Source organism: Gobius niger (assembly GCF_951799975.1).
Source record: "Gobius niger genome assembly, chromosome: 2".
NCBI lineage: Eukaryota > Metazoa > Chordata > Actinopteri > Gobiiformes > Gobiidae > Gobius > Gobius niger.
In genome coordinates this window covers 32,829,914-32,848,660 of record NC_136853.1, presented here as the reverse complement: position 1 = coordinate 32,848,660, position 18,747 = coordinate 32,829,914, and the positions used below count along the sequence as shown (strand labels likewise).

General features: G+C 39.5%; 1 protein-coding gene across 4 annotated transcripts; it reads right to left on the bottom strand.

Moving 5' to 3' along the window:
- Nucleotides 1-910: 910 nt before the first annotated feature.
- On the bottom strand, nt 911-10,210 carry impdh1b (IMP (inosine 5'-monophosphate) dehydrogenase 1b). Of its 4 annotated transcripts, none has more exons than XM_079582776.1 (16): nt 10,076-10,210; nt 8,753-8,851; nt 8,494-8,574; nt 5,824-5,872; nt 4,742-4,843; nt 4,590-4,664; nt 4,299-4,505; nt 3,986-4,073; nt 3,696-3,895; nt 3,524-3,614; nt 3,295-3,390; nt 2,748-2,891; nt 2,509-2,653; nt 1,784-1,927; nt 1,619-1,702; nt 911-1,535 (listed from the first exon to the last, which is right to left on the bottom strand). In XM_079582776.1, exons 2-16 carry the CDS (start codon nt 8,848-8,850, stop codon nt 1,514-1,516), a joined length of 1,626 nt encoding a protein of 541 aa, XP_079438902.1. In that variant the 5' UTR covers nt 8,851; nt 10,076-10,210; the 3' UTR covers nt 911-1,513. The 4 variants fall into 4 exon arrangements, with proteins under 4 accessions (XP_079438902.1, XP_079438903.1, XP_079438904.1 ...); XM_079582777.1 differs by having other exon boundaries at nt 8,494-8,571; XM_079582778.1 differs by lacking the exon at nt 8,494-8,574.
- Between the last annotated feature and the right edge of the window lie 8,537 nt (nt 10,211-18,747).

Here is an 18,747-nt window from a genome sequence, read left to right as displayed (position 1 = left end):
AAAGTGTGATCAAATAATTAATCTAAGCTATTTGTTAAGAAGTACAAACACCGATGGAAGGGCTTCAAATGCTAAACACATTTCTCTGAAGCTGTGGTGTGCAGACTTAAATGTAGCGCACACTTCTAATAAAGACAATTATCAAAATGAAAATGTCCGTGCTCTCCAGCAAACAAAGAAGAAAAAAAAGCAATTTTCTGTGGCAATTTTGGTTTTGAGATTATAAAAGAGTATATACACTTGGCAGTATGTATGCATTAATACAGCAGAATATAAATATAGCCCATGTATGGCCTTGTGAAAAAAAACATGCATATCAAAAACTTTCCATGCTCAAAGGCCCCAGGAATCAACAATATCAATATAAAGTTCCTTTCTGTCTAAAAGCGCGTAAATCGTGGGCAAAAAATGTAAAAAGAAAAATAACAAATCTACTATTATGATTTATACATGTTAATTTCCAACAATTCCTGATCTTTAGCATTTGGTCCCTTCCATGCAGAACACAAACATACAGGTCTAAGATGGGATATGCAATTGACTCAAATTACTGAAGTTCATCACGACTCCACTAGTAGAATAGTATTGGGTGGATTTAAAAATAAAAAATTAAAAAAAGGCCATGCCAGTATCTTGTACCTCAGGATGCACAATCAGTTGGCCTCATGGTCTTCAGCCCTGTCCACAGTGGAACGGAGGAACCCCACCTACAGGGACTAGACAGAACTGAAGCTCCAACAAGGACTGGACGTTCTGCGGAGGGGCTCAGCTCGGGGTCACTAATAGCCTGTCAGTCCATGAGAATGGATCTCTCCTTCTGTGGTTCTCCATGAGGTTGCTTTCTTTCTCCCACTAGGTTTGAGTTTTTCCCCGCCATGTCGGTGAGTCTAACGGACAGGGGACACCACGCAGCCCATCACCACCTGCTGCAGACGCTTATTTGGACATTACGTTTGCCTTGTTTTGTTTCATTGCTTTAATGTGAGGCAACTCCCATTGAAATATTGGGCTGTACAAAACCATTGATTAATAAGAAGTAAACAATACGTAAACAAAGTGAATGGTAAGACCTACAAGTACCTCTGGAAAAACACAATTTGCAAAACGGAAAAAGTAGTTGAAGCTTTTGTAACAGTTTCTTAGGAATATTGATTGTTTGCACGGATTCTATAAAAGGCTCATGGTTGTTGACCAAAAAAGGCAAAAAATAATAATTAAATAAAGAGAGGGGACATCTAAAATTGTGTATACTATACATTCACATTCACCCTCTTCAATCAATCTCTACATAATGGAAATAGCTGCATACTCAAGACACATGTTTCTGTTCTAATGAGGACCCTGATGCACCACTTGAGTGAAAACACTGGACGTTCAGTCTAAGGTTTTCACTTCTAGATGATGCCTTCTTATGTCAAAGCAGCTGGAGACAGTGTTGGGATGTAAAGTTTGGGGGCCAAGACTTGAGCAATAGGTGCCGAGTACAGGACTTTTGGTCTCTACTCCATCTTATTCAATAAAGTCGTTTCTCAAAGCTGTTGGAGAGAAATAAAGGGAAATTACAATTATACTTGGACAAGACATTTCTAGATGAAATGAAATGTATTTCTCTACTTACGAATGTAAACCATGGATGCCGCCCTCTACTTGTGCAGACATGGTTCGCTTTTCAAACTTAAGTTCTCCAGAGTACATCATTGACCTGGAACGATTTTGTGAATTTAAAGACAAAGCAAACATACCACACCAATTGCATATTTACACTCAATAACCACATCCTTACCGGAGAACAGAGAGGCTTTTTGCTCCAATGTCCTGGCAGCCATGCTGGATACCAGCAATTAGGTAAGGGACAAACTTGTGGATAGACCCCTTGTCCTGAACTGAACCAGAAACACCCTGGGCCACTTTTACTTTGTCTCCCTCACTGCAGAGAAACATAAGATGTTGTTAAATTTAGAAATTAAAGGGACATTTCAGGATTTTTGACATTGGATAACTAGGAAATGAGGCCCTGAGTGTTGTTTATTTCTGGAGATATTGTTGTTTTAATTCATATTTGAAGAGTTTAGTGGCGCTAGGCTAATGCTAGGCTAGCACATGTCTACGTTATCAGCGTCTGTGTCGATAGCATAGCATACAACCACGAAGCTGATGCTGCTCAAATATAAGTTATTGTAAATGCAAAAGGGTTAAAATTATTCTATCAACACAGACATTTATATCGCTAGTCTGGCGTCACAAAATGATTTGCCTCAGGTGCACTGTGGAGTGGGTCAGACAGTTTTTAATGCAGGCTAGCTGATACCGTAGACATGCGCTAGCCTAGCACTAGCCAAGCGCCATTAAACTCTTCAAATATAAGAACTGCATGAATTACAAAAAAAATATCTCAAGAAATCAACAACACTCTGGATAACTAGGAAATGAGGCCCTATGTCAAAAATCCTGCAATATCCCTTTAAATAAATAGACACCAATAGTAAAAATCTACAACACCTCACATACCTAAAATAGCGTTTCTGGCTGCTTGCATTCTTCTCCATTGCATCCAGGGAGCCCATACCACGATACTTTTTTAGCCGCACACCATCAGAAAAGAAATACTCTCCTGGGGCCTCCGTGGTGGCAGCTAGCAATGACCCCATCATCACTTTAAAAAAAAAAAGTTGTATTTTTAGTCATGGTCATTTGATTACGTTTAATGATTTCACATATAAGCAATTTCTAATTAAAGGTCATCTTACCAGTTGATGCTCCCAAGGATAGCGCCTTTATCACATGTCCGACTGTTTGAATGCCACCATCTGCGATGACTGGCACACCAAAGCGTCTGGCGTACTCTGCTACCTTGTACACCGATGTTCCCTGGGGCCTCCCGCATGCCATGACTGCAGGACAGGGAAAGATGGCAACAAATTAAAGACAAAACGCCTACAACTGCGTGATCTTCTGCTGAAACCATTCCTCTGTTCTGTGCAAGTGTGACCTAGTCGATCTCACAAAATAATGGTTGTAAATATATGACTTGAACCTGAACACTACCTATGCACAATATAACAAATATAACAAAATGTAACTGAACAGAAATTCACTTAAGTTGCAAAGTTAAGGAATAGTTGTTAAGGAAATTATGGCTTATTGCAGTTGTAGCAGGAAAGTTGTGAGCATTTGGTAATGTTGCAATGCTGCACTGATTTCGCAGAGTTTGCGTTAATAGTTGCGATCGCAACATCACGTAATCCTGTATAGACTGATTTAAATATTACAAAATGTACATGTTAATATTTGTACCTTCCTGTGTGATGCAGATTGAGCCACAGCCCATGCCAACTCTCAGAGCATCTACACCAGCATCAATCAGATTCTTGGCCTGGGCAGCTGTTACCACTGAGTGACAAGAATAGATTAAGGTTGAGTTTTGTAAAACAAAATCTGCATTTCTCTCATTACACCAAAGCAAATAAATGAGTTTATAAACAATTTGCCGGAAGACATTATAAATAGAATGTAAAAAACTCACCATTTCCACCAACGACTTGCAGTTCTGCATACTTCTGTTTAATATAACTGATCATACTGATCTGATAGACCGAGTTGCCTTGTGATGAATCCTTGAAACAAACCAAAAACATAGATAGTATAACAAAACAATAAATGTATTTTTATACATTAGTTCACCAAATGTAACTTACCAGAACAACAACATCAACTCCAGCTTGCACAAGCAGATCCAGTCTATATTTGTCATCCTCCCTTGTACCGATGGCAGCGCCACATAGCAGCTGTTTGCGAGAATCTTTGGAGGCAAGCGGGTAGTCCCTGTTCTTTTTCAGATCAGTTCTTGCAATAATGGCAACCAGTTCATCATTGTCGTTTACAATTGGGAGCTTTCCTGTAAACATAAAAGGTTTCATGCATCAAAAGCAGAAAAAAACAATCTATGCAATAAACTGTATTGTGCTTTTGATTATTTAAAAAGTACCTTTTTTGCTGCGTTGCAATATATCGTTGGCTTCTTTGAGCGTTACACCTGCTGGAGCAACCACCAATTCCTCCCTCTTAGTCATGACCTACAGATAAAAATGTTCAACAGTCAAGATAGTATGATCCAGTCTATTTATGTAGCACATTATAACAACAAAACGTTTCCAAAGTGCTGCACACATCATAAAAACAATAAAGCCAAAACAACACAAATTAGCTCCACCACTAAATGAGTATAAAATAATACACAGAAACAAAAAAGACTAAAACAGATTAAAGTATACATAGAATTAAAGTGTCTTTACACACACCTCCTCCAAAGGTCTGCCATGGTCTTTCTCAGTGAGGAAGTCAATGTCTCGTGAGGTGACAATTCCCACCAGTTTGCTACCCATTTTGCCCGTCTCTGTGACTGGGATGCCAGAGAAACCATGTCGGACTTTGGCCTCAAACACATCCCCGACAGTGTGCTTTGGGCTCATCACGACCGGATCTGTTATGAAGCCCTGCTCAAACCTCTGAAATCAAAAGACAGAAAAGAAGAAAATATTGTAACTTATCTTGATGAACAGTAGAAAAGATGGCTTTTGACCAGAACATACCTTTACTTTTCGAACTTCATTAGCTTGAAATTCTGGAGTACAGTTGTGATGAATGATGCCAATACCACCCATTAACTTTAAGGGAAAAGGGAAGATAGTTCAGTCACTTTTTTCAATATTTTAAGAGTTGGGTGAGAGATTTAGTCACTTACGGCCATAGCAATAGCCATAGCTGACTCAGTGACTGTGTCCATGGGTGAAGAGATGAGAGGAGTCTTTAAAGTGATTTTCTTTGTCAGTGCTGATGTTAAATCCTGAAAGGAGAAAATAATTGTATATATACACATTATGATTCTACCATCCACTAGAGGCAGACCTAACCATAGAAAAGTCATTTTGATATTGTATCAGTTTACATCATTCCCTGTTGAAAGGGAATCATTAACTGACTTGATTATTATATACACACACACACACACACACACACACACACACACACACACACACATATATATATATATATGCATATACACATACACAATCTGCAATCTCTGACAGTTCTCACAACAACATTCTGTGCAGTGAAAATAATTACATTCTTGGCCCATGGGAACCCCACTAATTAGTTTTAGGAGTGTGAAACCTGTTCTCGTTATCCAAGACAGACATAAACTATAGCGATTTGCTCAGCAGCTTGCTGTGAAAGCCAGGAGTAGTCCCCCGGTGACACATGCCAATTTAGGGTGTGCTCAACACTCACCTGCCAAATTCAACTGGGAGCTTGGAAAGCACTTAAACATTACAACTCCATACTATTTGCAACTACATCATTCTTTGTGGCTGAACTACCCAACATGGTAGAGGTTGTCTGTGGGGAGACCACATGAACGAATAATAATCACTACATCACTACAATAAAAGGTTGAGTGAAGCCAACGTTGGAATACACCTCACAAAGGCCAAAACGTCAGGTATCAATTGACAGTCACACAGGAATCTAAAGAGCAATACGCCCAATCTTGGGACTCTACAAGCGGCCAAAAATATGAATGCACCTAAGAGAAGGCGTCAACCTCATAACTCAAGTGATCTTTCTGGAAAGAAAGAGGAACCAGACACAGACGTCAACATTTGGGTAAGAAAGTCGTCAGCCGGTGACCACAAAGCAGTAAAAATAGCTCCAAACATGGGGAGTGCCAATTAAAACCAAATATGGAATTCAAAACAAAAATAGCTGAGTAAGAGGGAAACTGTTGCAGACTAGACTACCAAAAGTGTTTCAGTGTTTACTCACCACTTCGTCTGAGGTAAAGTCAATAAAGCCGGGTAAAATCAGGAAGTCACTGAAAAACAAAATATAGCAATCAGTAGCTAATATAGTAGCATATAATGGTAAGAAGGGTGCAAGCATTCATAGAGCTACGAGTGAAAGTCAATAACATTTGTAATTTAGAATAATGTTTACAACATGGTATGCTTCGTCGTAATATTACAAGGTTAAGAATTAATAGAATTGATTTAATAAATAAACTCTCATGCACAAAAAACAACTCAAAGGTTTATACAAATATGAAGAAGCAAGGTGAGGAAATGTGTGAAATGCAGGAATTCTGTGTATATTTGAGGTTTTCAACAGGGTTTGAAGAAAGCCTGGCGACAGAGGAAAAACAGACACAATAGGGAACTTACAAATAGAATGTATGGACAATTGTGTCTAGTACAAGGCAAGGTAAAGTGGTAAAATGTGAAGATGTAAAATGATTCACTGAAGAAGAAAATGTAGGAGTTTCTTTTTACAGTCCAAATGCCCACAGACATCATATTGTGACTTACAAAAGGGCCAGTAAACATCTGCTAGCGTTTAACAACAACCACAAACCTCAGCTGTAGCAAACGGACAACTCCTACTGCTCTAAGATTAGCACTGCTGTAAACCTGTGTGCTGGGTGAAAAATGTTTTAAGGTTCATATTGGACTGTTAAATGTAGGCAAGTACTTGCAGAGATGCTGCGATTCTGAATAATTGGTGTATGCACAGCTATGTGACACACTTGGCTTCAAATTAGATCAGTGTTTAAACAGGTTAAACAAGATGAATACTTGCCAGTACTTGCCAGAAATGGGGTTCTAGCCTAAAAGTCCAGCCCATTGTAATTAATTCAGCTTGCCTTAACTTGAAACTGGTTTTAAATTTGTAGCAGGATTCAATAGCTTTATAGAAAATATGATAAAACAAAGTGTGTCATACTGTGAATAGTGAAAGACTAACACCGAGACAGTCAGATTATTTCTTATTTTTAGAATGTCTCAGACCCTAAACGACTCGCCCATCTTGCTTTTTCTAATTTAAAGAAAGCCAGATACCAAACTGAGAATCCCATTAAATCGACTGTCTAGTCACCTGACATGAATAGTCAGGTGACAATAGTCATGTGCTGAAGTTTTACTTCTGCACATGACTATTTAGCAACTATTAGATGGAGCAATGATTTGTCCTAAAGATTTGGATCAAGATGAATCTTTGCACCCTTCCTAAATCAAAGAGATTGGAGACAAAAGATGGTACATTATCTCACCATTTGCGTAGACAGGTTTTCTTAGACACTAGGTGTAGATTAAAAAAAATATTCACTGCTTTAGATTAGTAAAAATTAGTACAAAACTCATACGGATAAGTCACAATACAATTAGTAGCGGTGGTAGTTTTTTGTTGTTTTCAATAAACCAAAGCAGCTGAGCAATAATGTAAGGGCAGAAAAATGAAAACAAGTCAGTTGAGATGTGGTAAAGCTGAGCACAGACTACATGATTTTTTTCAAACTTAAAAGATTTAGTGAAGAACATTGGGGGGTCCACACAGCACGACTGGACGCGATTATAGAATGACTGCTGGTTCACAGACTGGTAAGAGCACACTACACTACATGACGAGTCAGTTGCAGCTGATGCTGCTGTATTATACAGCGGTGCATCTCTGTCCTCTCTTTTGCTTCATTTCTCTCTTTGGAGGAGAAAAACAGAGCACAAATCAGCAAAGATAGGCTTCTGTTTGTGAGAAACACGTGCATGTCTCCATTGGTCAGTGTCATGTGATCACTGTCGGCACAACACAGTTCAGTGCTGCAGGTACGAGTCTTCCTGAACTTGTTCATAGTTCTGTCAAATGGAAATAAAATTTGGTGGCACAAACAAACGGGACGCATTTCAAACGGATATAATAAGAAAAAGAGGTGGACAGTCATAAACCCCCAAAACGGAGGAAACAGGGGAAAGAAGCCAACGGAGAGAAGTGACAAGCTGAATTGTCCGACTCTAAACACAGTAAGGGCCGCTAAACTCGGTCTGCAGTTGAAATGCAGCTGGAAACGGTGGTTCATGTGAACTTTTGGTCATGTACGGTTGTGCTGTTTGCCGTGATCTGCATGGGGCAGGACTTAAAAAGGGAGGTAGCTATGATGTTTTTCTGTATGTAATTCATTCCAGTCTATTTCTGGGATGGTAAAATAAAATCACCCACGCTTCCTCTGATTTTGAAGCTCGATTTTGGACGCACAAACTTGTTTAATTTCCTGCAACCTAAGTCGCGACTTTCTGCCACCCACGTCACACGATTCCGACGCGTGTCTAGTCGTGAATCCTCGCACACTACGAGACACGATTCTCGGAGACTGCCTTCGACTCGTCACGACTCGGGAAGACTCACCACGACTGAAAATTACAGCAAAATTGTGTAGTGTGCTGCTCAGCTTTGGCTGCAGTTGTGCAACCTGACACATATCTCATACCCGAGCCCATGATCAAGGGAACCTGTTTATCATGCAACATTTCTTATCAAAATTAATTTAGATACAACTTTTTGTTAATGTAATAAACATTCAAAGGGACTTTGCTTTCCCATTATTAACTCATTTAGAAAGGATAATCATGTGTTTTGCATTTTTCTGCTGACAGCCGTTTTACTCACTTGAAAGTCAACCCATCTCCTTTAGAGCATAGCTCTTCAGCCGTTTGACCATCGGAGACAACACACTGTTGGTCAGATCTGCTGGTTCAAAATGTGTTGGCTATTATAATGCACTTGTGTGTAATTGCACTCACCAATGTTCATGTATATTCATTATAAAGGATTACCACTGATTTAATGTAATCATTTTGTTCAAACAAAATTTAAAACATTAAATAAAAGTTAAACAAAAGTCCAACTTGTATAGGTATGAACTTACTTGTAGGTGAGGCCATCTCCAATAGAGAAGAGCTGCTGTGCTGAAAGCCCATCTTCAGGGACATATCCTGTTCCTCCACTTATTAAGTAATCAGCCATGCTGTTGATAGAAAGTAGTCATTTTAAACAACAGTTCTACACACCCACTGCTCAAAATCATTAACAACTCAGAAAGACTTTTGTGACTGACTGACTTTTTTGGTACTTATATTCTGATTGTCCATTCTACTCATGTACTTTCGTGAATAATTGGAAATGTGCTTTCCAGTGTTGAATGGACACTGCTTATCTTGTTTCATTTATTTTTTTTAAGCAAAATGATGCTAATCAGACAATCACAAGATGGCTGCCACGTTTGGATTTCCCATCTTAAGTTTTTATAGACCTGTGGCTTCAACCATAGAAACGCCCGTCATGTCCTCCAGACAGCATAATGAAAACACTGCAGAGTTTTACACAAAATCGACCTGTGATGCAGTTGTGCAGTGTTCAGTGTGCTGCTGTGCGCGCGCGTGCCCGCGTGTGCCATCATGACGGCTGTCAGAGCATGGCTGTCTCGAAAAGATAAACGTGGCCGAGTGACCTACTAACATAAAACACCAATTGTATTAGAATGCCTCAGAATAACCATATATGACATCAGCTTAGCTTCTTTGATCGCCTTCTGCGCGTCAGTTGTACCACAGCTGTGTGGCTGTGAAGTGAGCTGCGTTAAATCTGTTTTCGGTCGGTCTTCAGAGCTGGACGAGATAAGTAAACACCTCCGACAAAAACCCACACTTCAACATTTATTCTCAGAACAATAAACGTCTAGAGTGTTTGTATCAATTCGTCATGCAAGCTCTGTAAAAATCTGTATGTAAAGATTGATATAATTATTTATTCATCTGCAAACAGCTGCACAACGTATTATCTCCATGAAAAATTGTATTACGCATATGGTCCACACACAGTAGAAAAAGGGGTGAAAATACTGAAGACTCCTGATTTCCTGCGTTTATCTAGAAGAAGACATGTGCAACAAGCCGCTAGCATTTAGCATTAGCAGCAACATCGCTGTGAAAAGATGGCACAAACCGCAGCAATGAGACACGCTTTCCTCTGAGACAGGCTGGCTGTTTGAAGCCGTCTAATGCCATGTACTCTGTAAAGTCAAGCCTTCCGATCACAATAACAATCCCTTTCTAAATGATTGCGATTATTGCTACCTTCCTCCCAGAGCTGCTGATGCCCACGTTGACTAGACGAGACCCAGAATTAAAAAAAAGAAAAAGAAAACAAGAAAAAAAAATGATAAAAGCGACGTGCGAGGGTTTATAGTTACCTTAGAAATGCACAGGTATAACCTTATCGCTTGTGGCTGCAGCTTGTCAAAAGTGCAGGTATCCAATGTTAAATGGGAGATGATTGTTTCTTGCTGTGAGCAGGCTGTGCGTGCTGCTGTTATGTACCGCCAGCTGCAACGTCACATCCTTTCCACAAGAGGCGTGTTTGACCTAATGCTTAGGCCAGGGTTAGGCGTGTGTATGCGTGTATATGCACATGACACCACCCTTTCCGTACCTATTTAAATAGGTCTATAATGTATAATATTGTAATCTCTGTATCAATGCCACTCTACCTGCACAAAGACAAAGAATTCGCACAGCTGACATTTTTTATAGTCTGCTGTGCTCTAACTTGCATTATTACTTGCATACATTGTCCGTAAGATACTTTTATTTACTCTTTAAAGGGGGGGTATTATGCAAAATCGACTTTTTCAAGCTTTACATCATGTTATTATATCATTCCCTCATTAAAAACATGCCCGAAGTGTTGCCTTGGCACATTCACATATTTTTGAGTAATCTGTAAAAACTCTGATGGCAGCCATTTTAGGGATAGGTTTGCCTGAGTCCTCCTAGGAACGCCCCCACCTCCTGGAGACGCCTCCGAGCTTTCGTCACCAGCCGAGTAACCAATCACTGTCACGGTCAGAGGTTCTTAAAGAGACAGAGGCCTATTTCAAGACAATCACTACAGCCATTTTGAGAGAGCAATTTTATACAAGTTATAATAATTTTATACAGTTATTCTAATTTACTGCATTTACAGACCAACAGAAGGTTTCGTCATCATTGCAGTGTGATATAGACTGGTGCTATGTGATTGAAAAAAGCATAATACCCCCTCTTTAATTGATTGCACACTTCCTTCTTTTATGTGCCACCTGAGTGTTTCCTGAGAGCTGATTTAACAAGTGAATATCTCCATTGTGAGATCAATAAAGGATTATCTTATCTAATCAATTGTTTTTTGTTTTGTTTTTTCCTTCTATATAGAACTTTAAACACTGTGCATTGAATGGCAAATCAATGCATCTATTTAAAGTAAAATTGACATGCCAAGTCTCTGCTGTGCAATACCAGTAAACACGGGCCAGTCCAGATTTTAGGTCAATCCCTGAAATTATTCACCACAGAAGCCTAAACATCTGCTTGCTCCAACATTTATTGATGCAACAAATGTATGGACAAGCGTGAAAAACAGTGAAAATAAACATTTATCTTATAGAGTTTAGTGTGTATCCTCCTGTTGAAAGCGAAGCATTTTACCAGGGATATTTGCATAGTGACCTCAATGCATGCGAGTGGACATGTAAGCTGATCCCACACAAGTAATTCATTTACATTTGCAGCCTGTGGAAGTTACAGATGGTGCGATTTAGTCTAAGGCATTAACGTTATTCAGCTTTGAAATAATAAACCTTAACATTCAGTATGCATAGCCCTTTGAATCACTTACCTCTCTGGGCCTAAACCAGCATGTATGCGATTGGCACTGTATCGACGTGCAGCACTTTCATGTTCATGTCCATGTCCATGTAGAGTTTGCTGAGGAAAATGCTCTTGTAAAGATAATACAGTGTGCCGTGGAGGCTGAGTGTCACCTACAATTCTTCTGTAGTCCATGGCTCTCGCTCCTTCTGCCCCGGACCACTCATGTCCTTGTCCTTCCATCATTAAGGTCCCCAGTTCCAACAGCCTCACCACTTTTCTTCCTCCTGTGGCCTTTCTTTTTCAAAAACCAGTTAATGAAAAACCTGGCACCACTGGCTGAGAAGTTTGGTTTTAAACAATGCAAAACATAGTCTAAACAAGCCCAAACAAAATATTTTAAAGGTTCAAGGTCTTTGCTAATCCCAAACAACTTCTATGGCAGTGCATGTGGGCTGCGCAGAAAGAAAAACAGAAGAGTGCCAGCCTCCACGGTTCCTCTCTTCCCTGGATTTCACCTGTCTTAAAAGAGGCACAGGCCACCTCTAGGCGTGTCATCAGAGGGCGTCACCTTGGAGATTCTCCTGCTGAGAGGGTGTTGTCGTGGAAATGCTGCCAGAGAGGGATAAGAGGCGGTGGAGACCTTGTTTCCAAATGGAGGAGATCCACTGAGTAATGACAAGGAAAGAGCACTGCGCTTATATTTCATAAAGCAACAATGGCCCTAAGCATTTCTCTACAGCTGAATAGCAAGAGTGCTCCATAAAGCTCTCTGTCCAGTCTATGGGTTAATCTAGCTTTCTACCAGAGGCAATGTGCAGTACTTTTACAAAAGGATTTCAGAATTATGAAAGAGTTCAATTGCATAAATAGAACAAGTACCTAACACAGCCTGTAGACACTTTGTACGGTCATTTGTGAAATAAAAACTGATGCACAAGAAAACTGAAAACATCACTTACACAAGGCTTACAAGGCTTTAAATTCTTCTTCTTCTTCTTCTTCTTCTTCTTCTTCTTCTTCTTCTTCTTCTTCTTCTTCTTCTTCTTCTTCTTCTTCTTCTTCTTCTTCTTCTTCTTCTTCTTCTTCATTACTAACTATTACTTACATTATATTATTTCATTTTTTTCCAATAGCATTGGACAAATCACATTGTTATTAGTGTTATAGCAAAACTGCTAATTTGGAACAGTTGTCCGTCCGTAAAAGGCTTTTAGACACATTTCACAAAACACATTTACAATATTTAAAAAGGTAAACAATACACATCCTTACTATGTATATCATACAGCGTTACTATGTGTGCAGCTTTTGGTCAGCTTTGTGGGGGCTACCCATGCTCCCCCACAATCTTCTCTCAGTTCTAAGGGATCGAATCCAGGTGACTGCCTGCTCGATGTTAAGATGGAAAATCTTCTTACAGCCATTGAGTGCCCTCTAACTTCCCACTCATCTCAATGCATGTTAACAAGAACCTATAAACTTGAGAGATTATTTTAAGGCTGAAACCTTGTTTGTCCCGCAATGTATTGTTTTGAGATGCAACATTGTGTGGATAATGTAAAGGCTAAAGTAGTGCTGGCTGTTTCCTCGTGATCAACCAAATAATTTTTTTAATTGAAGCCTTCACGTCTTGTCACAAGCGGAAAGATCCCTCTCACATGCTGTGTTGTCAGGTTGAGCATGCTCCTCTCTCAAATTCACTCACTTATCTTAATGAACATCATGTGCACGGCCCAAGCATTTAATTACAGGCTGACAAATCAGAGTCATAAGACGTCAGAGTGCAAGAGGTCAGCTTTCCTTTCATACATTTCAGTTTGATATAGCAATAACACATGATGTGTGTGCTTCCAAGCCTCCATATCTCATAGTTTTGGTTAACTTGCCAATTATAATATTGAAACAGAATTTTCCCTAATTCTTTCATGGGGATGTAAAAAATGAGAAAACTGAGGAATGAGAACAAACAAACTATGGGTTTCAACAAGCATATTCTATGTTCAACCACATCAATCATTGTTTTAATTATATTGTTTAATTTTCAGGAGGCCAATAAGGTCTTCATATCTTCTTATTGCAGACTCTGACCTGGACAGACTGCTTGAATAGAGAACCGTAAAGGACTGCCATCTAGTGAGAAACCTGTAATATGGACCCTTTGTTGTCTTGCCACAGTGCATTTAGGTGAATCACATACTTGCTCAATTTTGTTTTATTAAAAGGTGATTTTCCAAATTCACTATCACATATCAATACAACACCCTTCACTGACAGTGTCTCACAAAAGTAAGTACATCCGGTCAATTATCATTTCCCTACATGATACGTCTGGGTCTGATCTCATTGGCTGCATTACATCGGTTGAATTTCAACCTACCATTCAGCGAGCGGGGGAGGTGGGCGTTGTAGGTGCTGGTTGTAGTTCGGCAGTGGCAGTGGATTGAAAAGTAAAGGAAACTCTTCAGTCCGTTCTGGCTCGGCTCCCAAATATCTGGAAATTGAAATTGAGAAAGTGCAAGGCTGCCCCCAAGAGTTATGATAGCTGCTTCACTCACAAAAGCTAGTGAAAATTAGATCCAATCGTTTCAAACTTTAAAAGGAGTTCACCCCTCCCACCTGAAAATGGAGCAATTTTTGCCGGATGTTTTGTTGAATGGTAGGCAACAGCTGGTGCATCCACACCTCTAACACGGTTGTATAGATCTGTTACAGCGCAATAGAAGCAATGCCCTGTTTATGAACATTGTTTTTTGCCGATTATAGGATTCTTATCATTTGTTTAAAACAAAATGCCTACCACGGCCCCCAGATGTGATGACATCGTGATCGCTCGTATATGCTTTCCATAAACCCTAAAAATTGTGTTTCAGTATTCAGTATGCACAGTTTATTATTTTTGTCTTGGAATGTCTGTCTGAAACTATGGGCTAATATGTCTATGCACAATTCCAGGTTTATTACATGTATAATTGTATATATATGTACTTATTTTAAAGAGTGAATTTCACTGCACTACCAGGGCATACTGGTGACTTCACTGCTCAAAGACTTTTTTTTTTAACTTTTTTTTTCGTTACTTTCTACAAGTCATAAGTTTACACACACTGAGATTACTAAAACTTTAAACAACTCGGGAAAACCCAGATGACGATGTCATGTCTTTGGAAGTCTGGTTCATCCTTGGGTGCAATGTCAGCGTGCCAAGGTGCCACGTTCATTGGTTCAAACAATTATACGCAAGTATAAAAAAGATGGAAATGTCCAGTCATCATGAAATGTGAATATCAACCCAAGAACAAATGCAAAAGACCTGGTGAAGATTATCCAGAGTGAAACAAGTCCTGTACCAACAATGGCTGAGAGGGAACTCTGCCAGTAATTTTTAGAGACATATCCTGTGGTCAGATTTTTTTTTTATTGTTTGGCCACAATGACCATCGTTACATTTGGAGGAAAAAGGGGGAATCCTGCAAGATTAATAACACCATGCCAACTGTGAAATACGGGGGTGGCAGCATCATGCTGTGGGGTTGTTTTTGCTGCGGGAGGGACTGGTGCACTTCTCAAAATAGATGAGAGACATCATGAAGAAAGAACACTATGTGGAAATATTGGAGCAGCATCTCATCAGCCAGGAAGTTAAAGCTTGGGCGCAGATGGGTTTTCCAAATGGTCAGTGACTCAAAGCATACTGACAAACTGGTTACAAAGTGGCTTGTGGAGAACAAAGTCAATGTTTTGAAGCGGTTATCACAAATTCCAGATCTCAGTCAGTTGAAAATGTATGGGCAGAGCTGAAAAGGCATGTGCACGGCCTACAAATTTGTTTCAGTTACACCAGTTCTGTTTGGAGGAATGGACCAAGACTCCTGCCAACTATTGTGAGAAGCTTGTGGAAGGAAATCCAAAATGTTAAAAGGCTTTAAAACCAGTGTTTATGGATAAATGTCTGCTTTTACCATATACTTAAGGACAAAGCAAATTTTCTTCCAATAACAGAATATTAAAAAATCAAGGATAGCTCCTTTAACCTTAACACTTTGACACTTTTGCATTGAAGGGTGGCACCGAAATAAACGAGTGGTACCAAAAACCGCTACTTTTTACATTAATGGCTGTGTATTAAGATATTTTGATGGGACATTAAAATCACACTATTGCAAAAGCTGTACACAGACTACTCGAAGCAAATTAAAAGATTTGTAGAAATGTTAGGGGTGCGCTTATTTTTGTGAAATCTTTTAAAGAATACTTTTCGAAAAAGTCAGTTATTAAGAGTTTAATGACACGACGCCGGCTAATCAGCTATGTGCAAATTACCAACACTTGCACAGGTATTTTACAAGAAAGAAAGAAACGATACTTGAAAATACGACAAAATTACTTTTATAATTTTGCTGTTTATAACGTTTTAGACAAATCTTCAATTTTGCCTTGTATGTTTCATGAGTTGTATGTTTCATGAGTTAGCACATAGCTTTAGCCAGCGCTGTGATGTTAAACTCTTAATAGTTGACTTTTTCTAAAAGTCAGTGCTAACAATACATGTTTTTTTTTTTTTATGTTGGACCCCGACACGTGACTGGGAGTTGGTGGGACTGTTGAGCTCTATACTCGCACTTCCACCCTCGCACCCCTCCTTTGCACGTTCCTGATGATGGGTGTGAGAGTGTAGGGCGTCCCAATCCTCCAGAGGGGTCTTTCCCCCTGCACCCTTTGCGCCCCTGATCCACACTTCGCCGTATGCTGTATGTGTAAATACAATCAAGGTTTGCTGTTACTTGGAAAGAAACATAAATATCTGATGAAGCATTACGATGATTTACGCACCGGTATACGGACATTATGCGAACAATTTCATTACTTTCTGGTGCATCATTCATATAAAATTCAACTTCAACTTTTCACTTCAACAAAACATAGGATGTAGCTATAAAAACATAAAACTTAAAAAAAAATGTAAATAAAAATTATACAGCGAGCTAATACTAATATCCAATATACATTTATTTTGACGTGTGTTAACGTCAACTCATTAACTACTACTTTTCTTTCACAGGGCCGGACGAAATTACCTTCAACTTTATTAACTGCCATTTTTGCACGTTTAACCTGCGCACTCGAACCCTTGCGTGCACTTCAAAGTGCGCACTTCAGAGGAGCGTAGGGCGCAGTGGGGGTAGGCTATTGCTGGGTTGCAGGTGACATCACAGCATTCTAAAGGCCAATGCTATTGTATGGAGGAAAAATTATTTTGTCTTTGAGGAAATTTTTGGACTTGTACAGAGAGATCATGGAGCCAGTGACTGATATTAATGATCATTTTTCTAATTCATATATTTTCTTTTGAGGTACGACTTGTGAAAGTGTAATGCTGTTAATAGGAAAAACGGGCTCCTGCCCCCCGCTGGGCCCGATGACATCATCACATTCTAGAACCTGCAACCCAGCAATTCGGACAGGGCCCTATACTAGTCTTGTTCTCAAGTCTCTGCACTGGCTTCCTGTAGGCCTAAGTCAGTGAAGAGATTTCAATGTCTACAAGTCCCAACCACTCCAAAGTATCCCATATAAGATGTTGCGAGATTAAAAAGCCACAGTGTCTGCGTACATTGGTGTATGAATGGGTGAGTGGATCCTTGCTGTAAAGCGCTTTGAGTGCCTAATGTAGGTGGAAAAGCGCTATATAAGTTGAGACCATTTACCATTTACCATTTACCACAATGATCTCGCAGTATCAACACGATTTTTCATCCCTGAGGAGAGTAGGCTAATATTGTGATTCTTTTTTGTCTTTTTTTTAATGGACAGAATCCACGTACGGTAGATGCTTAAAGGCGTATTAAGTGGATAGTTTCCCACCAATGTTCACATAATGTAGGCTATTGGATTGCACTTAAAAAAGAAAAAAAAGATAGGTTGATTAATTTTCGTTAAACTGTTCATCAGAAGGGGGAGGATCGCACTAAGGGCTATAAACTAGCTACTCACCATCTAGTTTCTAAGTGAGTAATAAACTGTGTGGAAACTGAGGAGCCCTGAGGATGAAGTTGGGCAATCCCCTCGTCATCATGTGACGGTGACGTCTATCGACGCCCTCCCGCGAGCTGTTCCGAGGAGGGAGCTGTCACCATCACCTCGTTGCTAGCAGTTCATGCATTCCGGCTCAAGAATTTATTAAAAATACGTCAAGTACGTCTTTGAAGAAGAAAACGGTGTCTCCCTTGGTCTGTATCGACACAACTGCATTCGTCTGAAACGACTCGCCACAACTTGACGGAACATCGTTGCCTGTTCAAGGTATGGATGCTAATGATTAGCATGTGTTTAGTTGAAAGCTCACAAAGCGACACATATGAGGGAACGTTATGTTTGTAGTAGCTTAAACGCCCTATAGGCCTACCTAGTTATTGGTAACAAACAATGAAAGTGGTAGCGAGGAAATGACAGTTGTGATCTAAACTCATTCTTAACTTTTCTTACAGATTTCTAGCATCCTAATAAGTTGCGTTCACGTGACATCACAACATTTTAAAGAGCCTATAGTTTAAAATTGAGATGGAGGGAAACTGAAAATTCCACGGCGATAACCATGGTAACTGCGGTAATAGGTAGCGTTCACGTGACATCACAACATTCTAAAGAGCCAGGTGGAGGTCAACTGACGGTAACTATGGTAACTGCAGTAACTGACAAAATGCATATTTTTATGTCTTTGTTTTTGGGCTCATATCTCAGTAATGACTGGAGGAATCCACATGAAACAAAAACAGTCAGAAAGTTCAAGATCTCCTCTGTCGGTACATATGAACTAATGTCCAATTATTTTCTCCGAAAAACATCAAAAAGTGGTGACAATATGTGAAAACATGAGCGTGATGTTGTCTAATAGAAAGGACTTTCAGACATAAAAATAATATCACAGGTTTGTGAATCCAATCACGATCAAATACTGATGAGGAAAAACATTTGTCAATTATCGTTTAGGAGATTTCTTCCAAAAACTGCATTTCTCCCATAGAGTTGTACTGGCCCTGCCCTCCACCTGACATTATGACATCATCACATTCTAAATCGTGAACGCTACCTATTGACAAAATGCAGATTGGTTTTTGGCTTATATCTCAGGAATTACTAAAGGAATCCACAACAATAACTGTTCATTGTCTCCTCTTCCAGCACATAAGAACTAATGTCCAATTATTTTTTCCAAAAAGTGGTGACAATATTCAAA